A 25545-nucleotide genomic window follows, 5' to 3' on the forward strand; every position below is an offset into this window, starting at 1 on the left:
TGATTACTAGTAATTCAAAGTGCAAAAAGATACACCAGTCTGGCACGTAATTTATCAATATTTACCTACTGTAATCAAATGCAAATAGATTCATTCCTTTCTTCGGAGGTATAAAGTGCTATGTGGTCCACCCGTTACGATATTAACATCGGGATCGTAATGTATGTAAACTCATACAATTTGCTTTATATAAATAATAAGGATGTAGTTGTAAGCAGATTTTATTATAGTGTTAAAATGTCATTTTCAAGATAATTGGTGTTAAAATTATCCAGTTCAAAAATCACTCAATGCTCTCTATATAAATTTAATAAGTCGACGTTTGTAGTTGTATAATTGGATATATGGTGCCAAATGGGAAATTGAATACGAGGATAGTACTGAAACTGAAGCGACGGTAATTGTATTGTAGATAGATAAACTAACTGATACATATAATTACGTCTGATATGTAATAATTCAAAACTGATCAAATAAGAAATTAAACTGCCATAGCATTAGATTTCTTTTAGTTTCTATAGAAATGTCTTTATGATTAAAAAACGAAGAGAGAAATTAATTACAATGAGAAAAATTTTAATATTGAATTGTTCATGTGTAATATGAATGCAAATTAGAATATAAAGTCGGTAGGTTCTATCAGTTTTGAAAGTTCATTTGAATTGAAGGATATTATTATACAAATATGTTATTGAAATTACAAAATTACCATCTGATCTATTTTTGTCTAATATTATCTAGTTAAGGTTATCTACGTAAGTAATGTTTAGAAGTTTAGACTTATAAATAATAATATCAGATATTAAAAGAATATTTTTCTCCTTCTCAAATATCGGTACATTTAAATTAAATTTCTTTCATGAAAAATAATGTCTCTTCACTAGCCATTGAAATGGAAGTATAGCATTATAATAGTCTGACTTTTCAGGGTTGTATGTATTAAAGTATTATATGTATAAATAAATAAAAAGTATAGCATACTTCGAACATATTGACAATTTAAAATAATTATAAAGGTGTGTATTTTTGTCGGTTCAATGAGTCTTTACCGCATTTTGTAGTAAATCACAATGTTTCCAAGTTCCACCTATTATATGCTTCTGTCAATATGTTCTATTTATTATATTCTATGGGATTTGCGGATGTAAGTGGAAAAAATCGAATGCATTGGTCTATTGTATTAATATGTATATTATATAGGTGGTACAAAATGTTGCATATTTAAATCAAAACCAATAAGTCTTAAGTAACATTTATTTATGAGTATAATCAGTATGAAAGCAGTTACAATATATAATTAGTACACATGTATGTAATCGTAATATATATTATACATTTATATATTCACAATAATTGCCGGTATTTGTTTTGCCCATAGTTATTGCAGAAATGTAATGTAATAAGTGAAATATGGGAAAGTGTGACTTGTGTGTTAGACATGAACAGTATTAGATATTTCCGAACCAAATAAATAAGTTAAAATCATTGACTAAACGAGTTAAATTAAATTAATCGGTCGTTTTATTTTAATTTTATAAATATTTTACTTGACATTCAATCATTCTGTATGTTCTGTTTAATAAACCGATTTCAATTAAAATTGTTTAGTTAATAAATAAATCAACAAAATGGTTCAGTCATTTCGAGGATTGAAGAAGATTTGTGTAACATGAATATTTTTATATATATCTATATATATAAATACAGTCGATTAAAACCTTTATGAAGTAGGTAAAAAATTGTATTGGATTTAATACAATTGAATGTTTAAATTGTTCAAATATAAAAGTATTAGAACAGGAACAACTTGAGGCATGAACTTGGTTAATGCTGTGTGACTCGCAATCTCCGGTTCGGGATCTGGGAACCAGGGGCCACATTGTCTGTAACCTTCCTCCTGAAATAACATGTTAATGTGATTGTTAATTGTGATTATTAATTGAATCCCACTAGTTGTTAGCCAGATTGGTATATTTATTTTCGTTCTCTCACCTATCGACATTTACATTTGCTGTTACTCCATTTAGCAGCTCGTGACCACAGCTTGTGCAGCAGCCTACTCGAAACGTCGAGAGAACTCTATTCATAATGTAGTACACATACGCAAAAGTTTAGAAATAAATACTAATAGCTGCCTTTACATGACTCATTCTTTCACGCGATTTGGAGCGCGTGCGGTTTTGCGCGGGTAACCCAGCGCGCGTAACCGTAAGGTGCAAATCTAGTACTTAACTTGTAATTTTTCATCATCATTTCGCGCGTGTTAGCGTGTATGACTCATTTCACTATCTTTTAATTCGCAAATGTTATTTTTCAGAGACAGATTTAAGATTATCAATAACTCTAATTCTGTTTTTGCTCCATTGTCAGATGTCCGCCCCTTTATAAGTGATAAATAATTATTAAGCAAAGGCGCTAAAGCACACGATCGAAGAATGCGAAATAGCGAAAATGCGCTAGCTCTGCGCATGCTAATTTAATAATTTTCGATTGATATTCTATTACTTGTGCCCGCGGTTTCACCCACATGAAATTTATAGCCTATATTTTATTCTGATGTATATAAGCTATATTAGATACTGTAAAGTTACATCAAAATACGTTCAGTAGTTTTTGCGCGAAAGAGTAACAAACATCCATCCATACTCACAAACTTCGCGATTATAATATTAACAAGATTTTTCCTGCATGAAAGACGATTCGCACATGAAAAGGCGTGTAAAGGCAGCTGTTATAGAAGATTGTGCACAATAATTTACTTGTGTATAATTGTGTGGGTAGCACGGTGTGTGCGGCGGGCGACCCGGCAGAGGTTCGAGGTTGCGCCAGCACGCCAGTCTGCTCGCCGAATCCAACTTGTTCCAATCTATTTCCTTCTTCATCAATTTTGTTACTTGTATCATGTCGACCTATAACATTTTGATGCACAAAGCTGCAGATTTCAATAGCGACGGAAGTAGATACATAGTTTTTTTATATGATTTGCAATGGTAATCTAGTGAATGATCCACCTGGTGGAAAATACTGTCACTCGCCATGCCTAATACCATATACAGCGACATCAGAATACGCTGCATTACTATTCTTTAGCGTAAAAGTTACAGTGCGTCGTATACTTTAATATAGAGGTTACGAAACCTCATTTATATCTTTTTTAATTACAAAAATAGATAACTTAGTTCAATACGTTATTCTCATGAACATTCAAACCCACAAACTTTACCTCTTTATAATTAATATGTATGATAAGGCTTGTAATTAAATACCGGTTCATTGTTGAGTGGGTCCGGTACCGGCTTGCCAGTGTGGGGGCAGGCATTGTAAACAGCCAGTAACACTAAGTTGGTGTCGGGTACTACAGCGGCGGCCAGCGGCCAGCCGCAAGCGGTGGGCACACGCTTCAGCGCTGATAGAGCCTGCGCAGTACGCTATCAAACAAACACTGAGATGATTATAAGTGCTGGATGGGAGTGCGAAGTTGCATAACGATTTATTAGGACTAATACCATACAAAGGCGATAATACGATTTATGTCGATTGCCTGTATAGACTGTACAAAAAAAGTACTTACTTACATTTTTACTTTACCAATGAACTTGGGTAACGAAATATACATATATGACAAATAAAAATATGACACTCAAATCAAAATATCTTTATTCATGTCTATTACCGTCTCTAATGATATGTCAAATTTTCCGTTAGTTCGGTTAGTCGATTCTAGCGACATAGAACTGAGAAGAAACTCTGCTTTTATTTTTTTCAAATGAGCTAGTAGAATTAAACAAATACAGATTCTGTTGTATTGCAGGTTACAAAGCAAGCTCGGCAATGGAAATAAGTGACACAGAGTGTTAGGTCAGACATACAGACATTATTTTTGTAATACCTACATACCTACGTTTGTTACCAACTTTGTGTTGCTATATGATTTTATTACTTTTTCATTATTTTTTTTTATTATAGATTATATTATAACAGCCGTAACGATTTATTGCAAGTGCTTATTACTAAACAAAGTAAAATACCTGTAATTCGTACATGGGCCGTGAACGATCGCAGGCTGCGAAACTAGTCCGATTCACCAGCACCTTTGTGTCGAAGAGTCGATCGTATTTCTCTCGCTCATAATCACGTTTTAGACGATTACGGCGTTTTTCTTTCTCTGCTTCTGTATCGCCCCATACTCCGTTACCTATAATATGCAGTTTCAATGTAGGTATGTTGGTAGATTTGTAGATACAATTTCTGTAAACATTTTTCGATTAAAAGTATACAAATTAATATAAAAATCTATACTAAAGTTACATTTTCTATATGTATCGCTAAAGTCAAACTACGCCGATCGTTTTCTATTTACGGCGAGACCGCAGCTCGTCACGATGCTGAGGGTATTTGTTAAAAAACTATAATACAATTCTACATTCTTTTGAAGTTTATTTCCTAGAAAATAAACTTTAGGGTTAGTTACACAAATATACTTACTAGTGCTCAATAAAGTTAATATTGTTGCAATCTCTTGCGATATTGTTAACAAAAGTATCACAGATCTCCATAAATACTTTAGTAGTGATGGTACCATCTACAAAAAACATATCATTAGTTACCAAATCAAATTAACGCTGTAGAATAAAAAAATAGCGGTATACTTCTTGGTTCAAGTTTTGAGATAGGTATATCAATATCTCAAAACTTGAATGTAAGTAGGTAATAGATGATTGTAGTTAATCTTAATATTAGTCGCAGGTATATGTCAATGATCACCTAAATGCTATGTGGTTTCAGTCGAAAAATCGCTGAATTGCCTTAGCGGTTTAGCAGACTGCTTTACTTCCGATGTCGCTAGTTCGATTGCTCGCACGATGCGAATATTCGTATTCATGAGTATAATAGTATTCGTATTAGGTCTTGTGTGTTTTCTATGTATATTATGAACATATTAAAAAAAAAATGTTTCTAAGTATTTAAATCAGTAGTAGTAGTTGCTAGTACCCATAACACAAGGTCTGCTTATCCTGGGACTAAATAATGCATTATTTTTACTTGTGTATACCATATAACATTACAAAGTTTAAAGTAAAAGGAGCAAAAAAATGACAATTAAAATCAACACTATAGGTATGTAATATTATGTTATCTGTGCTATAGGTAAATAAATAGCATTGTGTGAATTGTATTGGGTTATTATTATTATTACTTACTAAGGCAGAGGCCGTGTCAGTAGAGTCTTTATAATCGAAGCAGACACCTTGGTAATCATGTATCCAGTTTAGTCGGAATACTTTAGCGTCGAGCAGTGCCACCATGGCGGCGGGGTGCACAGCGGCAAGGTGTCTCCTCACTGGATCCTCATTGCTAGTCCTCATATACTCTGAGTCACCAGCTACGATCCAACCACCCTCGTCTACTAGTACACACGACCAAGTTGTGCCGTCGCATTTAGTTTCACAGTCGGCTTCCTCTTCGTTACACTAGTAAACCACACCAATATTAAAAATGACAGTAAGATACGACAAAATTTTTAGTTGGCCGTTAATGAGAGACTTAACATAGATTGTATCACAAAGACTGGCATAGGATATCTCAAAAAAAAATTTGTTATATTGCTTTAAGTTTGGAAAGAATATCTTTCGATATTCTTTAAATGAAAAAGACTATGAAACATACCACGACCTTAAGTTAAATTTCTAATATTAATACTTACCATAATTGGGTTAGTTGCATTAATACTTTATAATTCTCAATGAGTGATTAATTTAATGTATTTTATAAAAACTACACTACGAATTAATTGAAATTTGACGATTTAAAAATAATTTTAAACAATACTATCCAGATATACATAGATTATATCTATACCCTGTTCATATAGACACTTACAGGAAAATTAGTAATAAGATCAAGAAAATCCTCCAAATGTTGCGGATAAAAGTGATAACCGGCTACACCAACTATGCCTTTCTCTGGGTGTCCAAGGGTTCTAGCTGCAGTCAGCCACTCTCCTCGAGCACCGACCTATAAAATGACAACTTTATATTACAAAATAAAAATAAAATGTATACAGTTTCATAATTACAACCTTATATTATTAAGTTTTGTTTGAAAAAATATTCATTTATATTTATAATGTTTTAACTGTTAATTTGTTTATGTGGCTACGTCAGTTTTACCAATTTTACTCGCTAATCTGTTTGCTTTGTAAAATGGGTAGTGATAAAATAGATTGTTTTCAACTTATTACTTTAATGTTCTTTTAAATTTTAGAGTCGCTTATCTAAGATTAATGGTGGAATTAGGTAGTGAACGGTAGGAGATTTTTTTATTGAGTTGTTTGGGCTATTATCAGGTGCTTGGACTTGTAGCACTGTGATCTACATTTTTATTGGATTGTTTGGGCTATTGTCAGATGTTTGTAGCACCTGTAGCACTGCGACCTACATAGATCTATTGTGCTCGCCCTTTTTCAAAGTTCGCTACATAGACCCGTCAGGGACAAGAATTGAAGGATATTCTTAGGAGCGATGGTTTTTATGTCCTCGGGAAAGAGTGTAAACTTTCCAAAGGAGATATTTCGTTTATGCATGAGTGGGCTACAACCACATAGGATGTGAAGCGGCGTTTCCTCTTCAGTTTGGCAGAATCTGCAGATTCTTGTCGTGCATAGGCCTAGTTTAGCCATATGCTTGTTTAATTTGCAGTGTCCTGTGAGGACCCTAGTCATCATGCATATGTTGTTTTTACTTTAATTCCCCATCTGGGCCCGGCTACCCGTCGGCTTATTCCATATTGTGCGTTCCATGTCAGTTTTTGGTCGAAGGTCTTACGCCCTATTAATATTCTTATAATAATGATATTATAAGAATATTAATAGGGCGCTAATATTCTTCCATTTACTTTAGGCATGACAAGTTTGTCAAGTTTCTTCCTTTTTGTAAACGGAACAATGAAGAATGTTAACTAATTTTAATTATTAGCTATCCATATTTTCTGTCAAAAATAAAAAAAAATAAGTGAAAGAATTACTTCAATACGTCAATTAGTTTTTTATTTATAGAAGTAAACGTGCAATGCGGACTCGTGTGACGGTGTGACGTCATAGTACAACAGTCGCTCAGTCCGCTCGCGCTCTCAGCGTGCTGAGAGAGTGCTGTCGTCTTACGTTTCATTAGAAATTATAAATACCTTCAAAAATAACCAAACGAAATACTAGGAAATCATGTGTTGTGCCGAAATATACAAATACTACCACCAAAGTAATAGGTATTTTTATTATAACCACAAAAAAATCCAACAAATTTGATAACAGTCGTTGAGTCCTCTCTTCGACGATGTAGCCACATTAAAAATGCTATAGTACGTTTACAGCCTCTGTTGGCGGCACAATCTTCGCAAGTTACGTTTAAAACTTCTTGGTCCTTTTCATTACATTCTAAACTGCAACGATAACGTGTGGTACGTACGCGGTATACGCGCGTGATTTTACATTTGACCGTACAAATATCACTTGCTCTTTTTACTTGTATGTAACCGATAACATCATCACCAAAGCTGTCTCTTGCCGACCTGGAATAAGTAACAAATAAAAATAAATAAAACGGCCTATTAATAAGATAAAACAAATTAAAGGTTTAGTACATCTGTTCAACCCACTACATTTGCAATAAATCAATATATGTGTTTAGTTAAATTTATTAAAAGAAGTACCTATATTCACCTATATACATACATACGTATCTATATACATAAAACTCTAACACACATTTGTTGTCTATAATGTAATACTTAAAAGGTTTGGTACTTCTGCCTATTAGAGTTGCAATACTTGCAATACGATAATAAAACAGATAAATTATTTTCTAAATAGCAAGAAAAGTTAACTTACCTTTGCATTTTTATTCTTCTCATTTCGGCGTCAATGAATCACTATTTGTTGATAAATAATGGGCAACCATTAGTGCATCTATTTTAGACAGATCATCCGATTGCCCTTTTTCGATTCCTTCATCCATTTCATTAATAGAATATTAACGTAATGCGCGGATGAAAACAAAACAAAATGCACAAACTCCTTAGCCACTGACCTACCGCCGGCGACTCACTACTAAGAGGAGCGGAGCGTTGTAAAATGACGTCACATGTCACGTGACTGTTAGCGGGACCCGAAATTTATCGTAAGTTTAAATGCCTATAAAATCAAAACTAATAGGTATTTTTGACTAAAACAAAAACTAATATGTTTGTATACATACAAGCTTTACTATACCAAATTTTCAACCGATTTGGCATACCTATTAGCATTCTTCATTACTGTTTTATCAGGTTTTACTGATAATTCATTTTCCTTACACCATTTAACTATGATGTTTAGTGCTCTTTGGATGTGCTCTTGTGATCTACATAGATCTATTGTGCTCGCCCTTTTTCAGAGTTCGCTACCTACACTCGTTAGGGACAAGAATTGAAGGATATTCTTAGGAGCGATGGTCTTTATCTCCTCAGGATATAGTGGACTATAACCACGTAGCATGTGTTGTGGGGTTTCCTCTTCAGTTTAGGAGATACCAACGGGCGTGACGATGGCGTCTGCGTTTCTAAGGCGGCGGTGCGGCGTGACTGGCGCGTGCAGCAGCAGCGTGCCGGCGGCGGCGGCGGCGCGCACGTACCACGGCTCGTCGGGCCCGCGCGCCCACTCCGCGCCGCTCGGCGGGTCCGCGTGCCGGCTGGCCGCATGGTACTGTTGCCACCGCGACAGACCGCTCTCTGAACACAGCAATAATAATCATACCCTCGAAGAATTCACACAACACCATCTATGCCATTGCATAAGCGCAAAATTTTTATATTCTGCACTTTTTCTTTTCAGCTACAATAGTGTTATAGTATAAAACTATTGTAGTTGCCCATTTAATAATTTCATGCGTAGTTTTTTCATTTAGTAACACAAGTATTAGTTACATGCCGCCAAAACAGTTTCATTTATATACGAATATAAATAAAATCAGTGTTACACAAGTGACGTGTGCTGTGAAAGCTTAATTTTATATTATGCTCAACATTGTCGATCAATTGTGCAACATCATACTATTATCCGAAACATAGTAGATACTAATTTCCTGAAAGTTCAAGTTCAAATTCAGCATTGAAACTAACTACTACAAACGCAACAGACACGAACCACTAGCGAAGAACGCCGTGACCGAACCAAGTTGAACAGAGGAGTCTTGTTCGGGGTCTTTTTGATCCTCAGCCCATTGGCTCGTTGCGATCGCTTCTTTGCACATGTGAGCCATTAGTTCCTCGTCACCTACCAATAAAGGGATTATAGTAGAGTTTTTAGATTTTGTTGGCAAAATAATATATAGGTATCTTAGTTATCTACAATTATAAACCATAAGCTAACCCGCGCAACTTTGTCCGCATCCCATTTACTTGACGTTTATCATTATATTTCGTCCAATTTATTTAATATCTTTTAAAATTGTAGCCTAGGTGTTATTCTGACATATAAGAAAAATAACACATAACGTGAAAGAGTAACAAACATCCATCCATTCATCCATCCTTAGTCACAACCTTTCGCCTTTATCTATAATATTAGTAAGATTAAGTGTGTATACCACACATAAGTTATTTGCATTTAGAGTTATGTTACATATGCATGTGAAACACATATTTAGCGAGACTCACATTGGTAGGTTTTTTCCAGCAAGGACGGTGGTATTGGTGAGAACAGATGCTTGAGTTTTTTCATTGCAAAGTTAGGTTCGTCACTACGGCGCCTTATGAAGTGAAGTACTTCAGCGTTTCTAGAGTCGAAATACGGTTCCACATGGCGACAGTACAGCCTGTGTAAAGAGAAATTGTTATTACAGGATTCTGTTTCTAAAATTCAGGTTAACATTGATGAATTACGATTTACGACCATAATGTGTAAGGAGCAGGACATTGTCGACTACATACGGACCAGCAGTAGTCAGACATTGAGGGTGACGCAGCTGTATTATAGTCACAAAGGGAGTTGCAAGACGTTTGTGGCCCGGGTCCCCACCAACATGCTGACTACCATCATGAAGGCGGAACACTGGCCAAAGGAGATAGTGTATCGGCGATACCGTGGCAGATTGCCGTCATCAGTGCCGTGACCACGGATATAATTTATATTTATAGTTTAATATTATTTCATATACCTATATGTTAGTTAGGTATTTACAATATGAGCCATGTAGCCTGAATAAAATAAATAATGTAAATACAAGGTAATCAATAATTATGTTAAATCATCTAATACATTCAAAGGATCAAAAATGGTTTTTCCATGTGGACTAGGTATCAGGAATTAACCACGATAGTTCTAGGGTCGTCTCTATGAATTTGTTATAATGGGCTAACTGATCTGACCTTATGCTCATCTTCTCATTCTCCACTTGTGCCTCGCCAGCTTATACCATTAGCGCAAGTACCATTCCGTTATCATTGATTAAAAAAACTGGATGATAATGTCTGATAGAATATGGAATTTTTATTACCAATCTGGATGTATGGAGAACTCTGATCTGGATAAAGTTTTCAAGCATTCCTTTGCTAATTCTTGGGTGAAGCTGCCGTTAGGGACAGCCCGACGTCGATTATACTTGGGAATGACGACCACAGCGGTATAGTGATTCAATACTCTCCTCCAATGATACTCCCTCTCTTCTACAATAGCGCGCATGCCTCCCTCAAAAATATTCTTAGATAATATATTTTTGGTGCCTTGTGGTTGTTCGATTACCAAAGATTTACGGAACTGTAAAAAGTTTAAACCTTTGATATTATAAAAAGGATCAGAGAATAATACTTATTGATTCTCAAACGTTTGCACTAGTAAGTCTTGGCATCTGTACACTATGATCAGTGCTGTAAACATCGTCTTAGTTACCGTTTAACTAAGTTGATTCTGAGCTATAGAGCTAGGACTCTAATTCTTTGTTTACCATATTACGTTGCGTTACAGTTTAAAAAAGTTCGCTTGTGACTGACATTTCATGTGGAAGCTACAACCGACAATGACATTCTTCAATCTATATATATATATAACTCAAAGGTGACTGACATAGTGATCTATCAACGCACAGCCCAAACCACTGGACGGATCGGGCCAAAATTTGGCATGCAGGTAGATGTTATGATGTAGGCATCCGCTAAGAAAGGATTTTGATTAATTCTACCCCCAAGGGGATAAAATTGTGGATGAAAATTTGTATGAAACTTTGTCAATTTTAAACCGATCGGGCTGAGACTTTGCATGCATAAATCTACTGTGACGTAGGCATCCCCTAAGGGGATAAATTAACGCGAGCGAAGCCGCGGGCAAAAGCTAGTTTAATTATATTTTCATAATAGTCATAATTTGTGCAATTGTTCATAAAAAACTTGATGATATTTAAAGCAGATTGAGTAGTTATTACTTAAAACTTACATTAAATTGGATATAACAATTTTATGCGGACACCTATGTTACAGTTCTTATATTTCATACACATATATATGTATGTATGTATAGATATATAATGTACTCACCTCTTTCCAATCTGGGGGGTAAAATCTGGGTAAATGACTGATACCCGCTTGTTCTATATCAGAAAAGTCTATGGTGCGATATCCTGGTTTCAAAATGTCCCCGTCAAACTAAAAAAGGGTAGTAGAGTCGTGATTTTGCGTTATGTTGGGTAAATATTAAAAAAAATAAAAGTAGGAAGGTTTTAGAACTTACCGTAGGTTTTAGATTGTCATGTAATACTATGTTTCCACGATGATCAATAAGAAATAAAGACCCACCCGCGCCTGCCTGTAAAACAGAAAGAGAAGACCACACTAAACTTCTTCTTAGTATACCTATACATAAGAGTATGTCAGTCTAGTCTTTGCCCAGGTGTATGTCTTTGTAAGCTTTGTTTAGATATATTAAACGATATATACAAATACATATATGTTTTAAACAGTTCATTTGTCAGATTAGTGCAGTCGCCGGACCGTTTACCATTTTAATTTATGTACTTACTTCCTAACTAAATTATCTATTTCATATTATAATGTCAATACTCTCTTTAAGATTCTGTATTAGTGTGATGGATTAGAGTTACCTGATGGTAAGGCAGTATCATCTTCAAATGATCGACTGGTATATCTACTCCAGCCACACCTAGTAGCCTGTTCACTGGGTACTGAAAAAAAAATACGGTAACAAAAACGTTTTTATATTATCTCATGTAAAGTCATACGTAAGGAAATTCTTTGAGAATTTGCGTCGGCTAACTGACTTCACTTCATTCTCGTTTTATCATCTTACACTGCCAGTGTAGGTATACCGATAAAACAGAAGGCAGCTCCATTCTACCATCATCTATAGAAGAGTCGCTCAACTTGTATAATAATTAGGACTCAGTAATATTATATATGTCTATTTTCCTACTCAGATAACTTATCATAAATTGTGTATTAGCATGTTTTAAGAAATGGATTATGTTGTTTACTTACCGTCCTAGTAGAATTCCTTTGCCATTCCTAAAATCAGAATTTTGATATGTATTTAATATTTGATAAGATCGTTTCAATGTGTTTGATTATTGATTAAATAAATATTCAACTGCTATATCGATGTATCAGATATAAACATAAAGGCCTTGCGATTTAACGATTTTGAAGCAGATTATGACAAAGAATTTACTTAGTCGAAATGAAATACCTACATCATAAATGTAAGAATAAAGATAGGGGTCCCCACAGAGATGAAGTAACTCTTATTTATAAAATAATCAACTTTCATCATTCCTTTAATTGTAAAAGAGTCATGGTTTACGTTAATGCAGACGATGTATAGGTATTCTAATTGTCTATCGTTCGAAATTTAATAATATTTAATAGCTCTACTGCTGCTACGTATAGTAATTAGTTAGGTATAAGTTTGTTATCTATACACAGTAAAATTATTTAGACCTAAAAAAGATGAAAATATGAGTGTATTTTTGACACGATGTCTAAATAAGTTAATTTTAGCTTTTTTAGATATTTAAATCATACACTAGTTTAATCAAAACTATTACATTTAATATTTATACCTACTGAATAGTTTTACAGTATGAAATTAACAAATGCATTAATGAGGACTACATGTACCTAAGTGGTAAGGCTAAATATAAAATATTCACTAACCTCATCCAATATTTTAGTAATATTCTGAAAATAAAAAATATATGAATCAGGATTTTAGGATTTTATGTGATACAAAAAAAAAAGAAACAAATGTTTTTACTTATTGAAATATATTACTGAATTTGTCCTTCATATCGGAGCGCTATTATACGACACAATACGTACAAATATTTATTTTACTGTTACTGTTTTATGGCTATAGTTACATTGATAAAAATACGTTTTCACGTATTTCTATAAGTTGTTTAGCACTTGTAGTACATGTAAATTGTTATTTATTTATGTCAATATATTTACCTCAACAGTGATGTGGTCAAACACAGGCACAGATACTGTTATCTGGAGACGATAGTTAATGTCTTCTCCTTCATAATAATAGCCATATTTTTCCTAGAAAAACAAATATGTAGGTATGTACTATATTTTTGTATGCAAATAGTTTAATTTTTATCGCCTCGTTACAAACAAACTTCTTCAGCACAACGTTTTTATATATGAAATACATACAAGACTTTCTTGATGCATGTAGTCTTGATTGAGCCGATGATTGCTCAGCAGATTTTTCTTATCGCGACGTAGCTCACTATATCGGTAGGCTTGCTCGGCATTCTCTTTCTGTGACCAATAGTATTCTGCTCGACGTGGATCCTAGAAAGTTAAATATTTAATAATTAAATCTAAATAACAAATATACTTTTTTTCTCTCTGGCAACACTGCCGATAACAGTCTTTGTCAGTTGGCTCTTATTTATTTATTGTTTTTAATTTATTACTTGTGAAATAACGATACTAGTGTATATAATCAGTGAGTTTTGGGCATAAGTAACGTCGATTATTGTTGGTGTGCAAATCTGTGATTTCTTTGTGACAAAAATCTACGTTACAAAATTTGTGGGACCGCCAACTGTCAAAGTATTGGTAATTTACAATAGAAGTCTTGGATTTCTATTGACTCCTTTAATAATTAAATACAGTTATTACACTTCACTATTACTATATCCGTTTACAAATAAACAATAATATTAAAGTTAAATATTCGATAGTGAAGATCGGTTGTTGTTGTTGAGAGGAAAAAAAAAAACTACCCACTAACATAAAATATTATTGTTATTACAATACAGCTCATAAAATTTATTTATTATCATATTGATAATATATTCCAAATAGCTGTGCGAAACTAAACTTATGTATTTGATTAAATAACAATACAATATTAGTAATCCATAGCCATTGCTAGATATCATATGACAAATTAAGGCATATTTACTGTAGTGGTAATATATAAGATTAATTCTTTTTTTGTAACAGTATTGGTATTTAAAGTTTTTACTAACAATATTTATTTATTTACATATTTATTATTAAATTATTTTATTGAAGGGAAATAGCGCACTTTCAACACTGTATTTCTTCTATTGAATAATATTCATTGTTGTCTTGTTTCGTAGATATTTAACATAATAATTAAAAATGATGTCCCGCAGAGCATGTGATCTTGATGCTAAGCTCAAGGTGACACTCTTAGAGTTAAAAAAATCCAATGAATTAAATAAGGCCTTATTACAGGAACGAGATGAAAGTGAGATTGAAATTAAGTTGATGTCTGATAAATATGTGGCTCTGAAGAATGACCTAGTGAAGATCAGTACAGACTTTGAAGTTCTACATATCGAAAATGAAAAACTTCAAGAAATTGTAAATAAATATGATCTGTGCAGAGACACATATGAGTCAGCATTGCAGAAAATCACTCATCTAGAGCGGCACCTTGAGGAAGTTCAATCACAAAATAAATCTTTGTTGGATCACAGGCGGTTGAGTAGTTATAACGAGACCATGGATCTGTATACAGAAATGTTAAATACTACTAGTGATCAAACATCTGCTCTGCCCCTTGTGACCATAGATTTGACAAATACACCAAGCTCCTATAGTCCTAATAAAGTACCTATTAATAGTAGTAATAAGTTAAAAAAATATGTAAAATTAAATAAATTTATTCGAAAATCAGAAAATTTAGTGAAAAGTCATAAAAAGTGTTTAAAATCAATTATTACTAGGAAGCAAAAAATTGACTTATCAATAGAATTAAATAATTGTAAAGAAAAAATATATAACAAAGATTTAGAAATAGATGAATTATCACAAAAAATTAAACTATTAGAGAACTCGTTGTCCAATTTATCTTTGAAATACGAATCAGCTAAGAATGAAATACATGAATATTCTGATCAGTTGGATAATTTAATAAAATTAGGTAACTACAACATGGAGCGGTTTGTTTCTCTTACGGATAGATGTCACTGTAATTCACCAGAGTCTGATAACTATATCCAACCGTCCCACCATAATCAGTTGAACATTGATATCTCATCCGTCACGGAACCAGACGTTTCATGTTTACCCACACGAAACAGTACAAAAGTAAATAAATGCAGCACTGTACATGAAACCATCAGGAGAACAATTATTTATTCAGATGAATTTGGCAAGGATTTAGGTAGTTTATTATCGAACTGTCTCTCGCAACAAGTAATAAATAATTGTTTTCCGGGATCAGGTATATATAAGATTATAAGAAATATAGTAAATGAAAAATATGATATTCACACGACCCTAGTAATAGCGTTAGGGAATTGTTTGCATATGCGTAAATCTGATATAGTTAATTTAATAAAATCATTATATAATATAGTGGAGCTTGGTATAGGTAAAATATTATTATGCGCATTTCCCTACTCTCAATCCCTGACTAATGAACAGAATAAGTTCATTTATAGTATAAATAATTTAATTTATTCGATGACATATCATTGTAATGATATATTTTATTTTGAAAGTAACAAATTTGTTACAAATTATTATATGACGGGAGGTAATTTTTATCTTCCTAAAAAACAAAAAAAGACTATTGCTAGTTTACTAGCGTATAACATTTATGATCCCATTATAAGTAGTATAACGGATTTAATTAGTAATATTAGTAATAATACTAATAATGTGACATGTGTTAATTTAAACTAACATCTACGACATTGGTTAAGCCACAGGATATGGTCATTATTCATCAAAATATTCGTGGCTTCTCCAGCAAAGAATTAGAATTAAGTCTATTCTTAGAATCTAACAATGTACGGGTGTTATGTCTGACAGAACATTGGCTTAAACAATATGAAATAATTTGTCCTTTTGAACATTATAATATAGCTAGTTTTTTTGCTAGGAACAATGCCATTCATGGCGGGTCAATTATTATTTTAAAAAATGATGTAGAATATAAAAACCGTCAAGACATTGTAAATATTTCTATTGAGCAAACAATTGAACTATCTTGCGTAGAATTAGTTACTTGTATAATAATTTGCGTTTATCGTCCGCCATCGGCTTGTTTTGATTCTTTTGAACTGGCTATGGAGGAAGCATTGAGACGAGTCGCACGGAGGAATAAAACATTATTTGTATGTGGCGATTTTAATGTTGATTTATTATCGGAATGCTCAATAAGCTTAAGATTGATTAACTTATTTAAATCATTTAATTTGCACAATCTTTTTTTAGAACCCATAGGGTCGCAGGAAATTCTGCCACTTGTATAGATAATGTTTTTTGTAATTGTGAAGTAAAGGTGAAAATGAATTTCGACTGTCTTGGATCTGATCATTATGGACAAAAAGTTATAATTGAAACTAAGGGATCCAAAGGGACTCAAACAATTACATGCAGACAAATAACACAAAAGAATTTGGCACGTTTTAAAAATAAAATTGAACATAAAATATATAGTGTCATAGTACCTCAATATGACCCGGACATTGTATGTGAACATATTTTTAATTTAATTGAACATGAAGCTAGCAGTGAATTTAAAACAAAAACCTTTTCAACTAGTGTAAAATCAAAGTTTTGTGACTGGGCCACGTTTGGTATTTATAAGTCTAGGGCTAATCTTTACGAACTTTACGAAAAACGAAGCTATATATCCGATCCCTTATTTCATGAACATGTAAAATCTTATTCGAAAATATTTAAAAAGGTTTGTCATACAGCTAAGTCTCTCTATTTAGGTAAAATAATAACTAAATCTAAAGATAAAATAAAAGCCACTTGGAAAGTAATAAATAGCGAAACTGGAAAAGTTAATTTTCAAAATAGTAAAATAGCTTTAAATATTAATAACAAATTGGTAAATTCCGACACAGAGGTCGCGGATACATTCGAATCTTATTTCACTAATATTCCATTAATTACGACACAGGCTCTAAAATCTTCCCCGTCTGCTGCTGAAACTTTACTAACAGACAATGTTAGCAAGTCATCAGCTGTATTTAACTTTAGACATACATCATCAGTAGAAATAATGAAAATATTCAAACAGCTTAATAATAAAAAAACAGAGGATCTATGGGGTATATCTGTTAAAATACTAGATAGTATAATGGAAATTATTGCGCCCTCTCTTGCTTTTATTTTCAATAAATGTATAGATGAAGGTAAATTTCCTAACATAATGAAAATTAGTAAAATCATACCGCTTTTTAAATCTGGAGATAGAAGTGACCCAATAAATTATAGACCTATATCTATACTCCCAGCACTCAGTAAAATTTTTGAAAAAATAATCCTTATGCAGCTTGTCAGTTATTTCAATTTAAATAATTTAATACAATAGTCAATTCGGTTTTTAGGTCGTTCAATATAGGTATGCTTAGACACGTATTTGCTATGGGAAACTAAAATGGATGCGATAGGTGTTTTTTGTGACCTTTCTAAGGCTTTTGATTGCGTTGATCATAATACATTGCTAAAAAAACTTGCTTTTTATGGCGTCAAAGACAATGCTTTAAATTTAATAAAATCTTATCTATCTGATAGAATACAGAAAGTGAAGGTTAGCAACGCTACGTCTGACGGGTCACTTGTGCAAATGGGTGTACCTCAAGGATCTATTCTCGGTCCATTTTTATTCCTAGTTTACATTAATGATCTCCCATATGCCATGCAGGATAGATGCGGCATAGTATTATTTGCAGACGATACTTCATTGATTTTTAAAGTTAATAGAATGACTAATAATTATGACGATGTAAATAGTGCTTTGCGGCGTCTCCTGCACTGGTTTACAACTAACAATCTTATGTTAAACGCTAAAAAAACAAAATGTGTTAATTTCTCTCTGTCTAAAAGTTTTAATACTAATTGCAATATTAAATTAAATGACGAATCTCTGGAATTTATAGAATCTACTGTCTTTCTAGGAATCACACTAGATAATAAAACACAATGGGGTGCACAAATTCAAAGCCTTGCAGCGAAACTAAGTTCAGCAGACAGTACACTGATACTGATACTGCTAGATTAGTCTATTTTAGTTATTTTCATAGTTTACTCTCTTATGGAATATTACTATGGGGAAAAGCGGCAGATATTAAAAATATATTCATATTACAAAAACGTGCCGTTCGAGCGATCTACTGTATGAAGAGTCGTGACTCATTAAGAGAGAAATTCAAAGAGGCAAATATTCTCACCGTTGCTTCTCAATTTATATATTCAAATATCCTATATGTTCATAAAAATCTTGACTTATTTCCAAAAAACAGCAATATTCATAATATTAATACAAGATTTAAAGACAAACTTGCTGTCCCCAAGTATCGTTTAGAAAAAGTTAATAGGTCTTTTATGGGAATAGGTATAAAAATTTACAATAAGATACCAAAGGATATGTTGGAATTACCCTTAAATAAATTCAAAACATCTGTTAAATCATATTTACTGAGCAAAGCCTATTACTCACTAAACGATTACTTGAATGACGAGTGTGCATGGCAATAGTTGTTCATGCACTGAATTTTCATTTAATGTTAGACATAGACACCTATATAAATATACATTAAATAAACTGGCTTTAAAAAAAAAGTAATTCAATTGAGTTTCTTGCCAGTTCTTCTCAATTGGATCTATATACCGAACTGGACGGTAGGGAAAAAAATAAAATTATAATGTAAAAATTTGACGTTCATAAGCGGCCAAAATGTCCTACATGAATAAATGATTTTTGAATTTGAATTTGAATTTATGTATAAACGATATAAAGTAGGGAAATACATTACAAGGATAGTTTAAGCTGACGTAGTTAAGTAGCAAAAACTGTCCTATTTCCTTATGCTTTTTTACACAAAATTGTATGCATGGCGGACTTAATGCCTGATAGCATTCTCTACCAGTCAGCTAAGCCAGCTATCCAAGCTAAGGAGAGATTGTGTCACTAAACTACTGAACGGTTTTTATTGAACCTTTACAGTGATATAGCTTATACATCAGAATAACACGTGGGCTATGAATTTCACACGGGTCAAACCCCGAGCACAGCTAGTTAATTAAAAATATAAATTTACCTCAACGTGAGCGTATACATCGCTGAAGACTCTGAGTCGATGTTCACGCTGCGCCACTAGAGGCCGCTCCAGAATGCGAAGGATCCTCATGACTTGCTCGGTCACGTCAGCGTCCGTACTAAGCTCAGCGAAGTATCCGTCCCGGTCGCAAGATATTATATCACCGTATTCACGTGTATTGTCGCGCAATCCGAAAGGATCGTGAAGCCATATAGTGAAAAGTCTGAATTTAAATTATGAAAAGTGATTAGAGACTTCTTGTCTGTACATACTCGCATACCAACAAAGGCACTAGTCAACTGAATCGTATAAATACAAATAGACAATTCATTTTTCCTGTAATGAAGCAATTAACGTAAACCATATATGTAACTATGCTGGATATGTGAAGGTCTGATCCCAGGATAAAGTTGTTAAGTCTTTCATCACCTGACAATGGGTAGTTTCGTCGACATTCGTCGCTTGTCCCTTGAAGTAATAGATTTACCATAATTTTAATATAACCTATGGTGGTCTAGCGGTTTAGCACACCACCCTACTTGATAGTTGCGGTATCGATTCCTCATATATGGCTTTCTGTACATTATTCATGATTAAGATTTATTATATCGGTCTGGATATTTTCTATGTATAGATATTATATGTGTGTTTACAATAAAACATGTATTTGAGTATTTCTGTCAGTTGTGTAGTACCTTATAACACAAGGTTTCGTTGACTTGGAACAAGATGGCGATATAACAGTTGTTCTGAGATACTATAAAAACTATGGCAAAATTATAACAACTTAAAAATATCTATTGGGGTGTGGTTTGATTGATAATATAAATAACACTAAATTCAAGCAGAACATTTGATTTTATATCAGAGAAGATGGTTTACAGACCTAATACGTCCTAAGGGATCCAAATCTTTCAGCAGCTCTGTGTAGTTACTCTCAACACTGTCAGTAACTAAGACGATGACCTGTTGACAGGAAGCTGGTCGATCCTTCATACTACGTTGGCTCTGCAGCATCTGTACGGCATACCGGAATACCATTTTCATGTCAGTCTTGTTTAGCAAAGCGTATTGGTCCATTTTTGTTGCGATGGCAGCTGTGTTGACGTGGTTTGCCTGTATAATTATAATAATATACAAACATATAATTTTAAAAATATTAAGAATAGTAAATAATGAGAATATTATTAGTCTCATCTGGACAATTCCCACAGCGCTATTTAATTCCAATCGAAGCATCGAGTCGAGCTCTAGCCACTATTGATAGGTACTAACACACTGATAGAAATACTTTTTTTTTGTAAATATATATAATGTACATAAAAATGCACAGACTGTACAAATGTTTGTATCGTGTGATTATGAATTTAAAGAATGGAAAACCAAAGGTTGTTTTTCACAAACCAATTCAGCTAATTAAAAAAAATATTCGTACTAACCGGTACAAACTTATCATTGAAGCAACGTATCAAAGATTCAACATTGATGTTGAATCGTAACACGTTGACATGATCGTCATCTGTGAGGGCGTTCAGTAAGGCCAATAAGAAATGTTTGGCGATGACTTGATTAGTTGAATTGGACATTGATCCTGTAGCGTCCAGCAACACAAGTACGTCACGGGGAGCTCCACCGGCGCTCACGTACCAGGGCCTTAGGCGGCAATCATATACACTGTCAGCATCTAGTTTCAATTTATACATACTATCCCACAGCGCAGCTGAAAGCAGATTAATTGTGGCTGTGTATTTTGTGAGAATGAACTTCGTGCATATATTCTTTTAACAAATAAAATTTTAATGTCAGTCCAGTGAAAAGATATGATCTATATAATAATTCTGAAACTGTTCTATGGGCAATATTATCTGTAAATGTAATGAAATTACCTATAACGGAAGTATATGTATACATTGAAAATATACAAAAAAACTATTATTAGGAAACCTTATGAACGATAGAACCCAATGACTTATAGAAATTGTCTGATTGTCCGTGCAATGGTATATACACTACTTTTATAAGCGAGATGATAAAGGATAAGTTTCACTACAAATTTAGCGTTTCTTCCATTTCAATCGATTTACAAACAAAAAGTTATAAGGGTAGACACGAAGTTACAGGCTCCAGCTAGTGTAAAAAGAAATTCGTGCTACGTAATACGTAGCACTTAAATGTGCTACGGATCTGTGTAGGTTCGGGAATTCGATGCTTTTGTCTAAAAATCATGCGTTTACGCTCATGATGTAAATTTTTATCAAACTATATTATACTATTAGTATTATACTATAATAAATAAATATAATATTAACGTAAAAGGTATTAAAAATAGAATATTTTTAATAAGCTTACCAGGATAATGTCGCAAAAATCCTTTCGCGCTACAAAAATATTGGAATTCCGTAGTTGAATCTTGAGCATAATTTTCTTTGAACGTTGATAACAAACCTTCAGACCAGTGCAGATGATTAATCACATCAGGATCTGACAAAAAAGAGTTTCTAAAATGTATATTTTACTATTTTTCTTATTTAATAGTCTTTATGCATAATCAAGGAAGCCATTTCAATGTTATTAAAAGGGGAGTCACTTTTAAAGTTCACTACTAATATTTGTTAGGGGCATAAATTTAATGACAAACATAAATCAATGAGTATCAAAGCTAAGAGTATTAAAAATTTTAATACTTATATGTTTTTAAATTTAAGCCAAGATTTATTAAGTCTTGCATTTGGTAGAGTTTGTTTGTTCATGTTTATATCAATATTTAGGTACTCACTGCAGTCAAAAACCTCTGGTGACACATAAACGCTGGAAGTGTCCATCGATATTTCAGCGTCGAAATGCGTACTTCTACCTAGGTTAACCTTATTCAAACTTCTACAATCGTAGGGTTTTATAAGCTCGTCTTCTGGCACTTCCATTTTCTTCAATACGTTCAGGTCCTTTTAAGAATATTCTATATTAATTTATTTATTACACTAATCTTAATATTTTTAAAGAACAACTATATAAAATGAAAAGAAATAAATATGCACAGAAAATAATATTATATAAATTAAATAAATAATTATAAGCCTACATGTACTGTCATATAATATAATAAAAGTAAAACAAAAAATAATAATTATAAAGGTATTTTGGGACTACATGTAATTTTGTATATACATATATATGTACTGTATATTTTGTGTATTCATAATATAAGCCGAGTTTTAAAAATAAATATCGTTAAGCATGGTTTGTCTGTGTTTATATATTACGCAAGCTTATGTAGTCAAACAACTGTTGCCTTAGAATTACTTAGAACAAAAAAAACTCCATAATTCGCCAGACCAGCGTAGTAATAGAAGGAAAATATTGTGCCTATTATGACTCAGACAGTATAAATATGTTCTTACACCTTGCTATATTACTCATTAGGCGAGATGATTAAAATACGTCACGTGTACTAACCACACTGTAGTCGAAGGTGTAGTCATCTGGCGGCTCGTTGTCCAAATTAGCAAGCTCCTCAGCACGACGCATAATGTTCTCCGCGGCTTGCATCCGCCTCACTAGCAGCTCTTCCAGATCTTTTGCCATTTTGCGAACTATTGTTGATCCATTGCGCTCTTTTATACTAATGTCTGAAAACTTCTGTAGTAATGCTTTCCTATGGACCACGCTTTCTTCTTGCTCCAATAACTTTTCTGATATTTTCTGGGCCCACTCTTGTACCCTGTTATCAATGTTCATTATAGTATTTTCTTTCACAGATATAATTTAATTTACAAGTTTTTTTATACTTACAAGTCAAGTGATATCATTTTAGGCGGAGGTTTTATTTTCTTAATCGCAGGTATTTTAATTTTTTCTTGTTTTTTCTCAGTTACGTTAACTTTCTTAGGGATAACAGTGACTGTTTTATTTACACTCGAAGTTTTGTTATTTATTTCTTGTTTATTGAGATTTTTCTGTTTCAAGCAACTGTTATATGATAATAAGATAATAACAATGAATAACTGAAGATTCATATTTAATTGTCTATTTAAATAATTATAATTTCTTGTATTGTTAGTAAATAGTTTTCACTCTTGTTGTGGACTGACGCTATGCGACTGAAGATGGTGGACTTGGGCGCAGACTCCGGGACGCCCAGACAGCCGGCTCCAGACATCCTGGCACCGCTCTGAATAACCGACGGACGACCCAATTCTGTTATAGGGAAATGTTTAACCGAAAAAGTAATAGATGGATCTCCTAGGTTGTGAGTTCGTATCTGGCCGACATAATTTTGTTCGAAGATTTGGCTTTACCAGTATGAGGTGGGTTTTTAAAACTTAAGGATGATACGTTTAAATATATTATATGTTTATGCGTCTGCTGTGTTTAATAGCAAGAAATTGAATCTATAACATTTGTTCATCCTCTGCTAGTTCAGTTGTGTGTTAAAGTTTAGTAAAATTTGCGATATAAATTAAATGATTGTATTAAAAATCTATGTAAGATATTTTATTATGTCTTGGGCTCATACATTGTAGAACATAGTAGATACCAATCTATATTATTTTATGAATTAATATGGAGATATCTAATATAATTAATAGCATTAATGCGCGGTCTTGACACAATTTGCTGTAAGGTTTGTAATTTATTTATCGACAAAGTAATCCAACTCATATGAGTTGGATTACTTTGTCATTTTATAGACACCTATTAATACGATGACACTAATATTGATTATAAATTAATAATATGTAATCAAACATTGTGGTGACTGGGTAGGTATCGATTGTTTCAAATACTGTCGTAAATTTAAAAATTTAGGTCGATTAGGTACACGCTGAAACTGAACGATTTTCAAACTAAATGAAAATCTGGACAATACGCACAACATGATCTAGTCCCAAGATCCCCATATAAGTCGTGAAGGTCTGTTTTTAAGCTAGTAGGTATTGATTATATTCCTATAATCGATAACAATATTGTTTGTTAAAATGATGAAATGACATATCTCTCATATTTGTTACAGATAAGGATACTAAATTGCTAATGATAAAAATAATCAAGTTAGAAGTTTCAAACGAAATCTCTTTTGTTAATGCTTCTCCGGAAATCAAAAGTGATAGGAGATAACGACTTCCGTTTAAATAAAGCCTCGGGAAATGCCAAGATACCAATACAGTTTATACTATAAGAATTTGCTTAGCGTCTTTTCTTATTAGAATCCTGACTTAGCACGGCAAATAATGAAGTTTCTTGCCCATTTTACTTAGTTGAATCCGCATTCGGAATGTAGGTGTAGGTTGAAAAACAAACAAACTATTTAAAAGTGCTTAAAATTAAGTTTATTTGAATAAAGATTATATTATATTATTTAATAATAATGTTACGTGTGATTTTATAATAAACCTTCTTAACTACGATTACTGGCATGCCATCAATTTCTTCTCTTCTTCAACTTTTGTGAGAACCTCTCACTGGACACAATTCACATTCTCCGGCCAGTCACAATACTCCTTTTCAGGGTTGAAAAACAACCCTTCGTAACAGGTGTGTACTTCGGGATATCCAAATGCACATTCATAGAATTGGTTGCAGTTCTCGTGAGCTATCAGTTGTCCATGTGAACCTTCAGCGCCACAAATTATGGCTGCTTCTTCGGGGCTATTTTTGGCATTACTAGCGGTCAGTATTGCGCCACTGCCCAGTGCTACCGCGCTGAGTAACAAGAGTATTGTATCTGAAACAATTATTATATTTTGTGCATTAATAAATATAAGTAGTATACAAAAATATATACTATATTTAATGAAGTGCTTAAAATAAGAAAATAAAATAAGTTATTGAGAAATGAAAAAAATAAGGTTTAAGGACATATAGGCATTTAAAATTAATTTTCCTTTATTAGTTTTATACAAAACGACTTCAATTTTCATAAAATAAATACGGCTTATTATTTTTAAATAAATCTGCA

General features: G+C 33.0%; 1 protein-coding gene across 1 annotated transcript; it reads right to left on the reverse strand.

The window, feature by feature from the left end:
- Window positions 1-1750: 1750 nt before the first annotated feature.
- On the reverse strand, window positions 1751-23602 carry LOC131854494 (voltage-dependent calcium channel subunit alpha-2/delta-3-like). Its single transcript, XM_059205624.1, has 25 exons — window positions 23379-23602; window positions 23043-23307; window positions 22366-22531; window positions 21939-22070; window positions 21029-21309; window positions 20476-20705; window positions 19590-19812; window positions 13699-13839; window positions 13489-13581; window positions 13192-13215; window positions 12517-12543; window positions 12123-12203; window positions 11753-11827; window positions 11560-11667; window positions 10527-10786; window positions 9688-9845; window positions 9176-9304; window positions 8567-8760; window positions 5881-6015; window positions 5202-5471; window positions 4486-4582; window positions 4029-4195; window positions 3267-3428; window positions 2760-2909; window positions 1751-1897 (listed from the first exon to the last, which is right to left on the reverse strand). The coding sequence occupies exons 1-25, from the start codon at window positions 23600-23602 to the stop codon at window positions 1751-1753; spliced, it is 3939 nt and encodes a 1312-aa protein (XP_059061607.1).
- Between the last annotated feature and the right edge of the window lie 1943 nt (window positions 23603-25545).

The sequence above is a fragment of the Achroia grisella genome, unplaced genomic scaffold (genome assembly GCF_030625045.1).
Source record: "Achroia grisella isolate CSIRO2021 unplaced genomic scaffold, CSIRO_AGI_Agris_v1 utg1186, whole genome shotgun sequence".
Taxonomy (NCBI): Eukaryota; Metazoa; Arthropoda; class Insecta; order Lepidoptera; family Pyralidae; genus Achroia; species Achroia grisella.

Coding starts and splice junctions, on each gene's coding strand:
- LOC131854494 (XM_059205624.1), bottom strand. CDS start 23,602: ATGAATCTTCAGTTATTCATTGTTATTATCTTATTATCATATAACAGT. Junction 10,787..11,559: donor ACCCCCCAGATTGGAAAGAG/GTGAGTACATTA, acceptor AACTTTTTACAG/TTCCGTAAATCTTTGGTAAT. Junction 8,761..9,175: donor CACGGCGTTCTTCGCTAGTG/GTTCGTGTCTGT, acceptor TGCTGTGTTCAG/AGAGCGGTCTGTCGCGGTGG.